Genomic DNA, 16,424 nt, shown 5'->3' with positions numbered 1-16,424 from the left:
AGCCAGGGAGGGAGTGGTGGACGGAAGGGACAAAAGGCTTCTTCTTTCTACAGCTTCTTCTTTCAGCAGTCTGGCAGCCCGTTGTGTTTTCCTGTCATGTATTTCCTTCTCTTTCATTTGAAATGTGTGTCAAAAATTTCATGAAAAAAATCAGCCTGATGATACTAACTTGAGGGTGGTTTCTGTCTCCTCTGCCCTGAAATAATACCTGATGCTGAAGACTTCAGACAATATTTGCTATAAACAGGCCTTTCATCTTAGAGTGTATTCAGCCCAGGATGTGGCTATTACTTGTTACCGGGGTCTGCCTCATGTTCCCATTATACTCTATGTACTTTGATGTCTTGAAATGAGGCATTGGCCAATATAATCAGAAGCAAACATCAAAACTGAACAAACCTGAGAGTAGATGAAAGAGATCTTAGGCATTAGATCCTTCCAGGTGAACAGATCAAAAGTAGGAGAAATGAGCAACACTGAAAACATCGTTAGCTCTTCGAAGGCTCTTGTCTGCAACACTGTATCACTTAGTGGATTGATCGGGTCTTTAAATGTGACACTTCACAGTTGCGAAAAGCAGAGAGAACTTGGATGCTAGCGGAAAGCAGATTTCAGCATTGCAGAGTGTTATTCTAGGTGCTATCTCTGTGCTGCTTGCAGCTGTGCAGTTGACTAACATTCCTTCAAAGTGATACATTTAAAAATAATTTGAAATCAGAAATGTTGCTAGACAATCCTCATTAATGGCTTGATTGTGACTACACCCGGTGTCCTGCATAAGAAGCAATGTATAGTTCACAATCCCTGGAGTAGTCCAGTGTTCACAATTCATCCTGTTTCGCTCTAGGGGAAGTAATCGGCTATGGCTTTATATTGATAGCAGATTCCTTCTCTCTTTGCTCTGACTTGCCAAAGCCCCCCATATTCCATGCCCCTCTCTGCCCATTCCCTGCCCACCTGTACGGAGGGGAAGAGTGGCCCTGAGGAATCCGCTATTCTTCCTGTGCCCTGGTCAGTGATGCTGTGGGATCATGCAGTGAATAAATGGGGGACCCTTATACACCTTCACTCCACTGCCTGGCTGCATAGAGCAAGCCTGAGGCCATGTCTACACTTACAGTTTTGCAGCGCTGGTAGTTACAGCTGTGTTCGTACAGCTGTGTAGGGCCAGCGCTGCAGTGTGGCCACACTGACAGCTACCAACGCTGCAATGTGGCCACATTTGCAGCACTTGCAGCGCTGTTGGGAGTGGTGCATTGTGGGCAGCTATCCCACAGAGCACCTCGTCCCATTTTGGCGCTGTGGCTTGTGGGAAGGGGAAGGAAGTGTGCGGGTCTTTCCGCTTCCTGTTCCAACGCCCCATGGTGCTTTGCTACACATTCCGAGCAGTTTGGCGGCATTGTGAGTCTGCAGCCCGATTTATGAGATTTTTGTTACAAATGGAGCCTGAGCTGCTGAGGACCTTGCTGATGAATGTTGCCAGCACATCACGCATGGCAGTGGAGCTATTCCTTCAGCTGCAAAGTGACAGTGAGGAGTCAGACGATGATATTGAAACGCCTGACGCTCAAGACACTCAATTGCTTGTGGCAGTAACAGACGTGCTTAGCACCGTGGAACGGCGCCTTTGGGCTCGGGAAACCAGCACTCAGTGGTGGGATCACATCGTCCTGCAAGCATGGGATGACGAGCAGTGGCTGCAGAACTTTCGGATGAGAAAAGCCACTTTCATGGGACTGTGTGCTGAGCTCGCCCCTACCCTGCGGCGCAGGGACACGAGATTGAGAGCTGTCCTGCCAGTGGAGAAGTGGGTGGCTATTGCAATCTGGAAGCTGGCAACTCCAGACAGCTACCGATCGGTGGCGAACCAGTTTGGAGTGGGAAAGTCCACCGTTGGAATGGTGCTGATGCAAGTTTGCACAGCCATTAATCGCACCCTGCTAAGAAGAACTGTGACTCTGGGGAACGTGCAGGACATTGTGGATGGCTTTGCACAAATGGGTTTCCCTAACTGTGGAGGGGCAATAGATGGGACGCATATTCCTATTCTGGCACCACCCCACCTGGCATCAGAGTACGTTAATCGCAAGGGGTATTTCTCCGTGGTTCTGCAAGCGCTTGTGGATCACCGTGGGCGTTTCACTGACATTTACTCAGGATGGCCTGGAAAGGTGCATGAGGCATGCATCTTTCAGAACAGTGCCCTGTTCAGGAAGCTGAGGGCCGGGACTTTTTTCCCAGACCGCAAGATCACAGTAGGGGATGTCAAAATGTCCACTGTGATCCTTGGAGACCCCGCTTACCCCTTAATGCCTTGGCTCATGAAACCATATACAGGGAAGCTTGACAGGAGCAAGGACCGGTTCAACTACAGGCTGAGCCGGTGCAGAATGACTGTGGAGTGTGCTTTTGGCCGTTTGAAAGGGCGCTGGAGGTGTCTTTATGGGAAGCTAGATTTGGGGGAAAGCAGCATCTCCGCTATTATATCCGCGTGCTGTACCCTCCATAATATTTGTGAAGGGAAGGGTGAAAGATTCAGTGAGGAATGGACCTCCGAGGTTCGACGCCTAGAGGATGAATTTGCACAGCCAGAGAGCAGGGCTACTAGAGAGGCTCAGGAAAGGGCTTCAAGGATTAGGGATGCCTTAAGGGAGCAATTTGATGCTGAGAGCCAACAGTAATGTTTGGTGCCTTTGCTGTGCTCCTTTCTACCTTGGGGTACAATATTTACCACTTCCTGCAATAATAAAACGTATTGTAAAAGCCATAAAATCCTTTATTCAAAGTACAGTACATAAAAGGCCAGGGGGGTTAGGGTGGTGGACTGTACATTCAGAGGTTTGAATATGTCCTGTTTGGATTACTGTTCAATATCTGCTGCACTTCAGGATTACTATGCTGCAGATTAATGGGGGTGGAGTGCACAGGGTAAGAATTGTAGTTATCAGGGCTGGTAGGTGATCGTACAGGTGTTGGGCGTAGCTGGGGGTAATAAGAAACTGGTTGCTGGAGAAAGGTGTTTTGTGCAAATACTGGGGAACAAGAAAGAGAGCTTTGGGCGGAGTGTGGGTTACCATGGTACAGATCTGCCTGCATGGCTACGAGAGACTCGAAAGAGTCAGTTCGGCGAGCCAGGAGGCTTATCAGGTGTTTTGAGGTTTTTTTGGTAACCAATTCCTTTCTCCTGCTTTCTGTTTGCCTCCCCTCATACATTTTCTCTCTCCATTCCTGTGTCTTCCTACTTTCTCTGTTGTAGTGAATCATAACTGCTTTGATCAATTCTTCTTTGGATTTTCGCGGATTTTTTCTCAAGTTCTGCAAGCGACGTGAGGCCGGTGATCCGGCTGCATTAGTCAAGGTCACTAAAAAAAACATAGATAGAAACATGTAATACACAGAGGCTACATTGTTTATTATCACACAGTGAAGGAGTTTTTAGACTTTTTGTAGCATCCTTTCCACATACCTAACATAACACAGAGAGGCCAGGGAAGCGAAGGCATGGCGAGCAATGGGGTTAGTGTTTCTGCCCCGACTGCACCTGGGAGGGGGAATTGACCGATGGGTCCCTGGGGTTTATCTGCACTGGGTACAGGAGGTAGCTGGTGTCCTGCACAGGGGACAGTAGTGAACAGGAAGGTGGCGAGCTGCTGGTGGGAGGGGCGGTCCGCGTAAATGCCGGCCTGCTGGTGAGGGGGTGGGAAACGCACCGTGGGGCTGGCTGCCTGCTGGAAAGGGGGGGTGGAGACCGGAGTGCACCGCGGGGCTGGCTACGTGCTAGAAGGGGGTGGGGAGACCGGAACGCACAGCAGGGCTGGGGGGGGACCGCGAACCTGGCGCCCTGCACTCAAGTATCCCTAAATTCTCAACAGGGTTTCCTACTGCCAGATATATCACTGCTGCGTGTTACCTGGGAAGAGAGGGAGGGTCTTCTACAGCAATGTGGATTCCGCCCTGGCCCCTATGCAGCTTGCCTGTGTGCAGCCGTGGTCCCCTCACCCCTTGCTGCACAGTGGATCGGACGAGTTAGCCTGACCGGGACAAGGACCACGGTGGCTCTCCCTATAAACTTGCGAAAGCACATTGCCCATGCTCTGGCTGCAACTTTTCAAGAGATTACCGAGGCAGATTACAGAGACGTGATAGAGCAAATCAATGGGCTATTCCACGTTTAGGCATGCATGCAGGCAACCATAACCCCAACCCTCCTCTCCCAAAACATAAAAATCTGCTTACCCCGAGCATGCTCCTCAGCTTCTTCCTCACCAGCAACTTCTCGCTGCTGCGACTGGCTAGCCTCCTCCTGGCTTGAGAAGAGCTCCTCGCTGCATGCCTCCTGGGACTCCGGGGTGTCTCCCTCCACCCCTGTAGCCTCACTGTCGGCTTCCTCTACACCCTCCCCCACTTCTCCCTGCTCTGAACTCTCCATCGTGCTCCTAGGATTGGCAGTGGGGTCACACCCAAGTATGGCATCCAGCTCCTTGTAAAAACGGCAGGTCGTGGGGGCAGCTCCTGAGCGGCGATTTCCCTCACGGGCTTTGCAATAGGCACTCCTCAGCTCTTTTATTTTGACCCTGCACTGCAACGCATCCCGTTCATGGCCCCTTCTCAGCAAGGACTGTGATATCTGCCCATAGGTATTATAATTTCTCCGGCTGGAGCGCAGCTGTGCTTGCACAGCTTCCTCACCCCAAACACTGATGAGGTCCTGCAGCTCGGAACTGTTCCATACTGGGGCTTGTCTGGGGCGTGGAGGCATGTTCGCTGATCGATTGATTGATTGATTGCACTCCACACTTGGCTGAGCAAACAGGAAGGGGATTTTTAAAATTCCCGGGGCATTTAAAGGTGGGGTCAGCTGAACGCAGGGCAGTGGAGTGTGCATGATTACCAGAGAGGCTTCTAAGGTATGCTGGGATACCTCCTTATACCCCGGAGGTCAATAAAAGCGCTGGTGGGCGTCCACACTTGCTGACCAGCGCTGGAATCCCTACACCCGAGGCTCGACCGGGTGTACAGCCAATGCTGCAACCAGGGAGTTGCAGCGCTGGCCGTGCTTTGCAAGTGTGGCCACATCCTAAGTTGCAGTGCTGTAACCCCCTCACCAGCGCTGCAACTCTCTAGTGTAGCCATGGCCATAGTCTTGCCTTAAATACTGCAACTCTTTTAGTGCGGTTGCTTAACAAACCAATACTTAACAAAAGCGACAGTAAAAAAAGAATTTTTGACCAGATCTCACATGTTTCCAAACGGAAGGCGTTACTCAGGGCTTGGCTACCTTTGCGAGTTAGAGCACATTAAAGCAGCCCCAGTCACCTTAACTCACCAACCGTCCACACTGGCAAGTCACTTAGAGTGCTCTGACTCCATGGCTAGAGTGCTCCTGATAATCCACCTCGGCAAGCAGCATCACACTTGGTGAGCGTCGAGAGAAACGCCTGGGCAACAGTGTGAATGGGTGTTGCATTACTGTGCTCTGATTGGCCTCCAGAAACGTCCTATACAGGGCCGTCCTTAGCCATAGGCAGAATAGGCAGCTGCCTAGGGCACCACTAGGTCTGGGGGCACTGCTCTGCGAGAGCTTGAACAGATGGGAAGCAGTGGAGCATGTAAGAGCAGGGCTGCTGGGTCCCAGAAAGAGCCGAATGCAGCACAGTCTGAGGGAGGGGATTGGCTGCTGGTGTCTCTGGGAAGGGGTGGGGGAAGGAAATCACCTGTGATTGTGACTCTTTCCCCTGGCTTGAGGTGAGGCAGGCTCTGCAGCTCTGGCAATATCCTTTGTTGTCCCCCATAAAGTCCATTCTTCACCCCTCTCTTCCCCCTCCCCTCCGTCAGGGCTGGGTTGGGTGAGGTGCTGGGGGGAGGGGAGGCTGGCTGGCTGCCTGCTGAGGAATGAAAGTGAAAGTAACTCACTTCCTCGGCAGGCAGCCAGGATTGGAATGTCACACAGGGCTGGACTGGGGATAGCCAGATAGCATGTGCGAAAAATCAGGACAGGTGCTTGGGGTAGGGTGAGCAGATGTCCCACTTTTATAGAGTCAGTCCCAGTTTTTGGGTTTTTTTCTTATATAGGCTCCTATTCCCCCCCGCCCCCATCCTGATTTTTCACACTTGCTGTCTGATCACCCTAGATAGGGGTAATTGGTGCCTATATAAGACAACGTCCCAAATATCAGGACTGGCCCTATAAAATCAGGACATCTGGATCTGATCACCCTAGCTGGGGAGTGCATCTCTCCCCTGGGCTAGCACTGATCCATCTCATCTGGGGGGAGCTGTACAGGGCAGGATGAGCTGCTGTGGCTCCATGGATGCCACGTCCCTGAGATCAGATGCTGTGCTAACTTCACCATGGTCCACTGGGCTGGCGGTGGTGCCCATTGGCGTGTGATCAGACCTGAGGGTTTGCTGCTGCTGTTGCCACTCTGCACCCCAAGAGGTGGATTTTGGGGTCCTGCAGTTTTCCACCTATCTCCTCCTCTACTGCAGCTGTTGGACCAGCAGGCTGGGGGGTGAGCCAAGCACGAAAGCAGTACTGTGTTGCCATTTAAAGTGTCATTTAACAACTTTGTTTGCCAAAAATGTTTGCTAACAATCCTGAATTCAATTTCAATTTTTTTTTAAAAAAAAATCAATATCTTAGCCAAAAACAGAAAATTAAGTTGTTGACAATTATTTGTGACAAGTTTGGCATGGGGAAGGGAGTGGGCCAGTTTCCATCAGAGAAACAAAAAATGTTGACTGACTTTTCTATAGCCCTGTTACTGCTAAATAGAGCCCTCTCACAACTGTAATATGTTCATCTCCTTACTAATGTATAGAGCAGGGGTCGGCAACCGGTGGCACACGTGCCAAAGGTGGCACGCGAGCTGATTTTTGTTGGCACTCAGCGGCAAGCTGAGCAGCTCAGCCCGCCACTGCTCTGGGATTCCGGCTGCTGCCCCATTGGCACCCAGAGTCCCGGCTGCTGGCCCCACTCAGCACCCACTGCTGGCCTGGGGACCCCCAAGGAACCCCAGGCTGGCAGCGGCTGAGCAGGCCGGTGGCTGAGATCCCGGCTGAGCCACTCAACCCACTGTCGGCCTGGGGTTCCATTCACTCAGCTGGCAGCGGGCTGACAGGACTAAATTCAACGAAATAGGAAAACAAGAGCAACTAATGACAAAGTGAAGAGCCTAGAGCAGTGGTCCCCAACCTTTTTCGTCTGGCGGGCGCCAGATGAAGGACCATGGTGGCGGACAAGCATCTGCCGAAATGATGCCGAATTTTGGCGGCATTTCGGCAGATGCTCGTCCTCTGGCCAGTACGTGGGTGCACTGAGAGGCCCCTGGGGGCACCGCGTTGGGGACCCCTGACCTAAAGAGCCTCCTGAAGCATGGTGATCGTTTTGATTTAAATGGACTTGAAACTGTACGAAAAATTGAGTTGTTGCCACATGCAAAATCGATAATGGACATTGTACAGTTTATTCATACCAGCAAACTTGTTGACATATATCCTAATGTGTACATTGCCACTCGTATTCTACTAACAATTCCTGTAACAGTAGCATCAGGAGAACGGAGTTTTTCAAAACTACAGCTCATTAAAAACTATCTCCGCTCTACAATGAATCAGGAACACTTGACTGGTGTTGCTATTCTTGCAATCGAACAAGACATCACTTTGTCTTTGTCATATGATGATATTATTACTGATTTTGCAGCCAAAAAAAGCCAGAAAGATTGCTTTTAATTAAAAACTAATCCTTGTTTCAATACCTCTTCATAGAAATTTCCAATAAAATGTTGACAAATTTAAAAAAATGATATTATTTGCATCATTCTGTCAAATCAGAATTTTTTCTATAGTGTTACTTCTTTAGTGCTAGTCCATCAGCATTACAGTGTGCTTAATTAAGTTAAACTGGTTTTAATAACATGCATGTGGCAAGTTTTCCAGTACTGTAAGCTTATGTTTGTCTTGCTAAGAGCAAGACAGGCACGGGGGCACCAGTTTAATAATCTCACCTAGGGCACCATAAATCCTAAGGACGGCCCTGGTCCTATAATCCCCTGAAATCAAGTGGCCACTCTTGTTATTGTTTTGGAATTGCTGCAGGAATGTGGATATCAAAGCAAACCATGACTGTGGAATGCTGTGTGTAAGAGACAGAGAGGTGGGGGGTGATGGGGGATCTGCTGCTGTCTGAATTTACAAGACAGCATGCTGACATGCTCTCAGCTCCCCCAAAACCTACTCTCTCTCGCCCTACATACACACAACACACTCCCTGTCACACTCCACCCCATCCCACCCCCATTTGAAAAGCACACTGCAGCCACTTGCATGCTGGGATAGCTACCACCATGCACTGCTTTCTCTGGCCACTGTAAGTGCTGCAAATGTGGCCACACCGGTGCGCTTGTAGCTGTCAGTGTGGACAGACTGCAGTGCTTTCCCTAGTGCGCTCTATGAAGGTTGGTTTAACTCAAAACACTCTACATCTGCAAGTATAGCCATGCCCTCAGTGGCCTTTATGTTCAGTAGGAATCTTTCCTCTGGCTTCATGAGGCATTGGGTCAGGCCTCGGGTATTGAAATCTCTGTCATTTTAACATTCTCATTTCTTCCAGCCGTACAGCTCTCTTGCAAGAAAGTTAAGATTTTTAGAGATTTGTGGCTTGCTTGCTTTTTTTTGTTTGTTTTTTTTTTAAGTAATCCTCTCTCTTTTTGCACAGTGGGAAGAAATTGGTGAGGTGGATGAAAATTATGCTCCAATACACACATATCAAGTGTGCAAAGTAATGGAACAGAATCAGAACAACTGGCTTCTGACTAGCTGGATCTCCAATGAAGGAGCCTCCCGCATCTTTATTGAACTCAAGTTCACTCTGAGGGACTGTAACAGTCTTCCAGGAGGACTCGGGACTTGCAAAGAGACTTTCAATGTGTATTACTTTGAATCGGATGACGAAGACGGGAGGAACATCAAAGAAAACCAGTACATCAAGATCGACACCATTGCCGCAGATGAGAGCTTCACAGAGCTTGACCTTGGAGACCGAGTCATGAAGCTGAACACTGAGGTCAGAGATGTTGGGCCTCTGACCAAAAAGGGATTTTACTTGGCTTTCCAGGATGTAGGTGCCTGCATCGCCCTGGTGTCCGTGCGAGTGTATTACAAAAAGTGCCCTTCCGTTATCCGTAACCTGGCCCTCTTTCCCGACACCATCACTGGGGCAGATTCCTCCCAGCTGCTGGAAGTGTCTGGCTCGTGTGTGAACCACTCTGTGACCGATGAGCCTCCAAAGATGCACTGCAGTGCCGAAGGGGAATGGCTGGTGCCCATTGGAAAATGCATGTGTAAGGCAGGGTACGAAGAGAAGAACAGCACCTGTCAAGGTAAGAATTTGCAAGGGAAACCAGTGCTCTGGTTTTGCATGACACACATCTTGGGCTATGTTCGGGTATGCTCCTTCATGCTGCACAGTACCATATGCCATAGATAGTCTCACAGAAGTCAATGGACCTGGTTCTCATTCACCAGAGCCGTGGAAAGAGGCTGTAATTTACTCCTCGTTAAAGGCTCTTTCCACTTCCAGAGCATTGAGAATCTGCCCAGTGGTGGTACTTGTGGCGTAATGTGCTATTAAGTGTGAATGAGGGGATCAGAATCTGGCTCATTATAATATATATATATAACTTTGGCATTTTTGGATGATAAAATGTTTCTATATTTTGAACGTTGGCATTTTCGAATGATAAAATGTTTAAAGGTTTGTTTTCTCCCTTCTGGACAACTGCTTGGAAGCATTTGGCACAGGAGGAACCAAGCAGCACCAGCCAAAATGGAGGAAATCTTGATTGCTGCAGGCAAGGGAATGTAGCCGACATACTGGCAAGAACCTGCCGGCCTGCTGAACATACATGGCCCCAAGATAGCAAGCACTGATTGGGCACCACGTGATGGTAACCCAGAGCAGCTGGGCACTTCCGCTGGTTACTGAGCCGCCGATTCCCCTCCCCTCCTGCACTCACTGCTCCATTGGCTGCCAGAGCCGCTGCTCTGTTCTGCTTTGCTTTATTGGCTCTTTCCAGGCTGCTCTCGTCAGCAGCAGCCATGAAGATTATCCAGACTAACAGCCACGGACTTTAAATAAACCGAAAACTCGTCACTTGCCTTGGAAAGCTGGCCAGGGCCACAGAGAGGCAGTAGACCAGGGTAACCTCTCATGTGGGTGCAGTAGAACAGTATTAGTATGATGGTGCCCCTTCCTGTAGGAGAATAGCTATGCCAGAATGAACACTTCTATGCCAAAAGAACAGGAGTACTTGTGGCACCTTAGAGACTAACAAATTTATTTCAGCATGAGCTTTCATGAGCTACAGCTCACTTCTTCGGATGCACAGAATGGAACACAGAGACAGGAGATATTTATACATACAGAGAACATGAAAAGGTGGAAGTATGCATACCAACAGGAAGAGTCTAATTAATTGAGATGAGCTATCATCAGCAGGAGAAAAAAAAAACTTTTGAAGTGATAATTAAGATGACCGATAGAAGGTGTGAGGAGAACTTAACATAGGGAAATAGATTCAATTAGTGTAATGACCCAACCATTCCCAGTCTCTGTTTAGGCCTGAGCTAATTGTATCTAATTTGCATATTAATTTGAGTTCAGCAGTCTCTCTTTGGAGTCTGTTTTTGAAGTTTTTTTTGTTGCAAAATTGCCTTGTGCAAAACTGTGCAAAACTGTGTCACAGTAAGTAGGTGGCACTGCTTTAACTATACTGTTACAGTTAATCTGTCAACTCTTGGGTGTAGTTCTAAATTCTTAATTCCCTTGCAAGTCAGAGGCATTTGGGATCCTGGGGCCCAGATCCTCACAGGTATGTAGGTGCCCAACTCCTATTGAACCCAAAGGGAGTTTGGTGCCTAAATATCTCAGAGGATCTGGGCCTGAGCTTTAATTTAGGCTTGAGCTACATAATCCAGATTATTTTTCAGCTATACTCTGCACTGGGACAATACACTGGTGTGTTTCCACCACAGAAGAACCTGAATTTGTTTATTGGCATTTCCCCTCCAAAGATAATGTTCACTGAGTCATAACATCTTGTCTGGCCCATAGCAGACTCCATTCTTGTGTTAGCGATGATGCAAATGTCACTCACCCTCACAAACATGAGGGAACGATTGAAATCCCTTCTGTCTAAAAATCATGAATTGGCAATGATATCTTCAATTCATCATCTTGTCATCAGGGTGCTTTATGAAGGAGGAGCTGGCAGCAGCAACCGAGCAATTTGTATCACTTGGGACATTCAGGCGACACATCTGACATGGCTTAATCTCATTATATAATTCAGTTATTATTTCAATTAACATGGGCAGTCAAATGGTATTTATCTAACAAACAAAACTTCTTGTATTTCATACCTCTTTCTGCAACTCAGCCACTTTATCATCAGCTGTCATGAGATAACCTGTGATAAATTGTCACCATGTGGGAAAATGCTAGTGAAAAGCCCTGTGCACAAGGCTTATTATTATTCACATGAATAAATTGCTGCACATGCTAATAATAAAAATGAAAGGTAGCACTCCCCATGTAGGTACACTGCTTTCCACAGTATTGATTGGGCACGGTATCCTGTTCTTTTTGGCTCGGTTATGTTAGCCCTGGTTCAACGGGTTCTTAAAAGCATCTCTGACAATATTCACTTGTCTGTCGTACCAAGTTTCAGTTTTGGTTGGTGATATTTAGCCACTCTTGTGCAGGCCTCATCAGGGAGTGCATTTCAGTTGGCAAAGGGCCAGATACTAAGCTGGTACAAATTGATAGTAGCTCCACTGAAATCAATGGAGCTTTGATGATTTACACAATCTTAGGATCTGGCCCAAATGACACTTTCTAATCTTTTTTTTTCTTATCTACTTCCTGCATCTGAATATCTGTATTTTTTACTGTGACTGTAATTTTGGATATATTTACTGCACGCATCTGGGCTCCCTATAGGGGAGTTACATAAGGAGCTGATATTCCTTGAAAAGTGATTATGTAAAAAGGGCACCTTCTGGTTCAGCAGATCTGTTCCCTGCATGTATTCAGCTTTATCGTTCCATTTTAGTAACAAGCAATATGGTTTTGCTACTTTTTACTGCTTTAAACACTGCAGAACCGACACAGCTAAAAGGGAGGAAGCTTCTTTCCTGTCTTCAATGTGTGCTGTCGGTAGAATTGTCTACAAAGTTCCAGTTATGCAGCCTGCCAGTTAAACCTGTGTTATTCTACTGGCAACAATGGGGTTACGCAACTGTAATTGAGGACATGGTCTCAAATCCTCAAAGATATTTAGGTGATATACCACTGGGGGTTGAGCACTTAAATACCTTTGAAAATCTAGGCTTTAATCTGGGCTACGGAACCTTTTTTTCTGGTACACATGATGGGGAGAAAACCCAGCTTGACTTTCAGATCCCAGGTTAAATTTGCAAGGCTGCTAGGTAGAAAAGACATTTTTTACCAGTAAACTCTGAGTAACCAAAATGGAAATGATTGGAATGCAGTGAACACATGCCCTGCAATGCCATTTTCTTACAATCAGTTTTCAGAGTAGAATCACAAATATTTGAGAATTAAAGAAGTGAAATGAATTAGAAACAAACTACACCAAGGGACAGTAATGAATTCAGAGGAATACAATGACCTTTTTTCCAGTTTCCAGCTGTAAGTGGCATGAGGCAGTGGTAAAAGTAGGAAGCCAATTTTAGCCAACTTGAAACAGGAACGCACTGTAATTATACAGGATCTTGCAAAATAATGGAAGAAAATTTAAGCCAAATCTTATTTTAATGCCAGTCTTTACAAGGGAAGAACTTCTTTGGAAATGACTGGGGGACAATGTGTGTGCTTTTGAAAAGAATTGCCAACTGAAGAAATATTTTGTAGTTTATTTTTTTTTACAACTAGGAATGTTTAAACAGCTTTATTTTCTTGAAATATGATCTAACCTAATTATTATTTCACTATTTCTAAGTCAACTTGCTGAAGCAGTATTTTTTAACCAAACTTTTTTCTTTGCTTACTGTTCATTATTTCTGTTGAAATTCCTGCTAGTTATTGCCAAGAAAGAAGTGGATTCTTAGTCAGAAACAAAGTTCTCAGCAAAAAAAAAAAGAAAATCTATGTTGACAAATTTCTGCTTTGGATTTAATTAAAAGTCATTGACAAAGGTATCCAAGTTCCCATAGTTCAAAAGTTTACCTGCTGAATCAACTCCCAGGTGATTGTGTTGCTGCTTTACTCAGAGGCAAAGCAAAGTTACTAATCTTCAGCAGACAGTGCTGCAGTTGAGGAGCTGTTTCAAATGACTTCTCCGTGCCTTGCTTGCTTATTGAGTAATGGAAAGAGATTTAGCCAGACTGTGGCCTTTGCAGGTGTGTTGGAAGGGAATTGGTGCAAAGTGGCATGGCTGCAGTGGTATCAGAGGGCTCAGTGCCTGCGGAGGGCTGAGGCAGATAGCACAAACGTAGAGGCATGTGTGTTCAGTGTGCGCACTTCCCATTAGGACTGAAGCTGGACTGCTAATGAGCATGACCTTCTACAGCTAGGTTGTCTTTGGGTGTAGGCCACCCATGTTGAGCTCAGTGAGTGGAAACAGGATATTCTGGGTAAAATCCGGGCCCCATTAAAATCAGCGGGAATTTTGCCCCAGATCAGATTGGCAGAGACCCTGGGTGTTTTTGCCTTCCTCTGCAGCATGGGGGCAGAGTCGCCTGCTGGTTTAAACTAGTGTAAATGGTGGATTCTTTGTAACTTGAAGTCTTTAAATCGTGTTTTGAGGACCTCGGGCACTCAGGCAGAGGTTAGAGGTCTATTACAGGAGCGGGTGGGTGAGGTTCTGTGGCCTGCAATGTGCAGGAGGTCTCACCACCTCCAGTGCAGGAGTGGGTACAGAAGGGGAAGAGAGGGATAGCTCAGTGGTTTGGGCATTGGCCTGCTAAACCCAGGGTTGTGAGTTCAATCCTTGAGGGGGTCACTTAGGGATCTGGGGCACAAATCTGTCTGGGGATTGGTCTTGCTTCGAGCAGAGGGTTGGACTAGATGACCTTCTGAGGTCTCTTCCAACACTGATATTCTAAGGGAAAAGCATTTTCCCTGTCCTCTCTCTTGCACCACACATATAAGAGCTGCTACATTCTGGCTTTGAAGTTCAAACGGTTGATCATTGTCAAAGCTAAAAACACTGAAGAATATGGGAGTATTCCCATTTGGGACAACTCACGTGAGAAAGGCAAGCAAGATTTCCCCCTAGAGGTATAATGGATAGCAAGCAAAGTCCAGTGCATTTAAAAAAAACAACCTGTTTTAATTGTTCTACTGGGAGGTGATTGCATAGCAAGGAAAAACAGTGATGGAAATACACAGTACATGGAAAATACTGAATTCAGAAATATAGTGTCAAGACTACAGGGAGTTCTGTGCTTATCATTCATACTACTGGAGCATTTTTGTGATTAAAACAAAATTGGCTGGGAGTGCAGCATATTAGGCGTTCATATAATTATGAGCTGAAGAGCCTAGTTGATTTTAATTAGGCACACTACCAACCAATATCAAAGTAGCTGAGCTTTTGGCTGTGTTGTGTGTTTTAGTTTTTTTAAACATGAAGAAAATGACATGACTGTCGCTTTTTAGCAAAGTGGCGGTTATCGCTGAAGTGGGAATGGTTTGTTCTGTAGAGTTGTGTGCATTCTGGGGTTGATATATTCGGTAAAAGCAGTTGAGTGTTTTCCTGAAATCAAACTCACATCACAGCAGGATTGATTAAATATTGCTTTATTCTTTGTTTTATTCTGCACATGAATAGGGCTTAGTTATAGGAAACGTGATTGGAGTATACACACTATACCACAAATGTAGTTAGTATGGTAATGACTCCTAATGACTTTGAAGATCTCTTTCTCATTCTGTAGCAGCACACCCTAGTAGAGGAGATTTGGAACCATTATTTTGTCTGACTTAACCTTATTGTTCCATGCAATCTGATTTACTATGCAACCACCTCCCGGTAGGACAATTAGCCCCCTGCTCCCACCTTTGTTGTTATCCCTTGGATTATAGAGTAAACAATAAGATTACAATAGGTGAAATGAAGGATCAAAATTTGCTCGGCAAGTTTGAAGTGCCAATGTCATATTGAGGCCATGTCTACATCTAAAACTTTGCAGCGCTGGTTGTTATAGCTGTATTAGGACAGCTGTATAGGGCCAGCGCTGCAGAGTGTCCACACTTACTGCTAGCAGCGCTGTAAGTGCTGTTAGATGTGGCCACACTGCAGCGCTGTTGGGAGTGATGCATTGTGGGCGGCTATCCCACAGGGCACCTCGTCCCACAGCGGCGCTGGGGCTTGTGGGAAGGGGAAGGAAGTGTGATTGTCCTTCTGCTTCCTGTTCCTGTTCCAACGGCCAGCGTTGCTTTGGTACACATGCGGAGCACTGTGGCAGCATTGTGACTCTAAAGCGGTTTTTCTGCATTATCTTTCAAGAATGGATCCTCAGGTACTGAATACCTTACTAATGACTATTGCCAGCACATCTCGCCTTACTGTGGATCTAATCCTTAGGCTGCTAAATGTGCGTGTGACTGACATTGAGGAGTCGGACGATGGTACTGAATCGCATCAATATGCAGACAGTACAATGCTAGTGGCAATAACAGACGTGCTCTGCTCCGTGGACCGGCGCGTTTGGGCTCGGGAAACCAGCACTGAGTGGTGGGATCACATCGTCCTGCAATCATGGGATGACGAGCAGTGGCTGCAGAACTTTCGTATGAGGAAAGCCACTTTCATGGGACTTTGTGATGATCTCGCCCCCAACCTGCGGCGCATGAACACGAGATTTAGAGATGCCCTTTCTGTGGAGAAGCGGGTGGCTATTGCAATCTGGAAGCTGGCAACTCCAGACTGTTTCCGATCTGTGGCGAACCAGTTCGGAGTGGGAAAGTCCACCGTTGGAATGGTGCTGATGCAAGTTTGCAGGGCCATTAATCGAACACTGACAAGAAGAACCGTGACTCTTGGTAACGTGCAGGACATTTTAGATGGCTTTGCAGAAATGGGCTTCCCTAACTGTGGAGGGGCAGTAGATGGGACGCATATTCCTATTATCTCTCCACCCCACCTGGCATCGGAGTATATTAATCGCAAGGGGTACTTCTCTGTGGTTCTGCAAGCGCTTGTGGATCACTGTGGGCATTTCACTGACATTTACTCTGGATGGCCTGGAAAGGTGCACGATGCACGCATATTTAGGAACAGTGCCCTGTTCAGGAGGCTTAGGGCCGGGACCTTTTTCCCAGATCACAATATAACAGTAGGGGACGTGGAAATGCCCATCGTGATTCTGGGAGACCCCGCTTACCCATTAATGCC

At 47.0% G+C, this 16,424-nt stretch overlaps 1 protein-coding gene across 12 annotated transcripts in view; it reads left to right on the top strand.

Moving 5' to 3' along the window:
- EPHA5 (EPH receptor A5) overlaps positions 1 to 16,424 on the top strand; it is a 420,893-nt gene that overhangs the window by 64,080 nt on the left and 340,389 nt on the right. For all 12 annotated transcript variants that reach the window (XR_007773661.1, XM_050948232.1, XM_050948231.1 and 9 more), the window contains exon 3: positions 8,720 to 9,383. Coding sequence is in view for 11 of the 12 variants with exons in the window: in XM_050948232.1 (XP_050804189.1) it covers positions 8,720 to 9,383 (664 nt within the window). In the remaining variant the exon portion in view is untranslated. The remainder of the gene's footprint in view (positions 1 to 8,719; positions 9,384 to 16,424) is intronic.

The sequence above is a fragment of the Gopherus flavomarginatus genome, chromosome 3, assembly GCF_025201925.1.
Source record: "Gopherus flavomarginatus isolate rGopFla2 chromosome 3, rGopFla2.mat.asm, whole genome shotgun sequence".
Classification (NCBI taxonomy): domain Eukaryota; kingdom Metazoa; phylum Chordata; order Testudines; family Testudinidae; genus Gopherus; species Gopherus flavomarginatus.
This window is presented reverse-complemented; position numbering and strand designations above follow the sequence as displayed.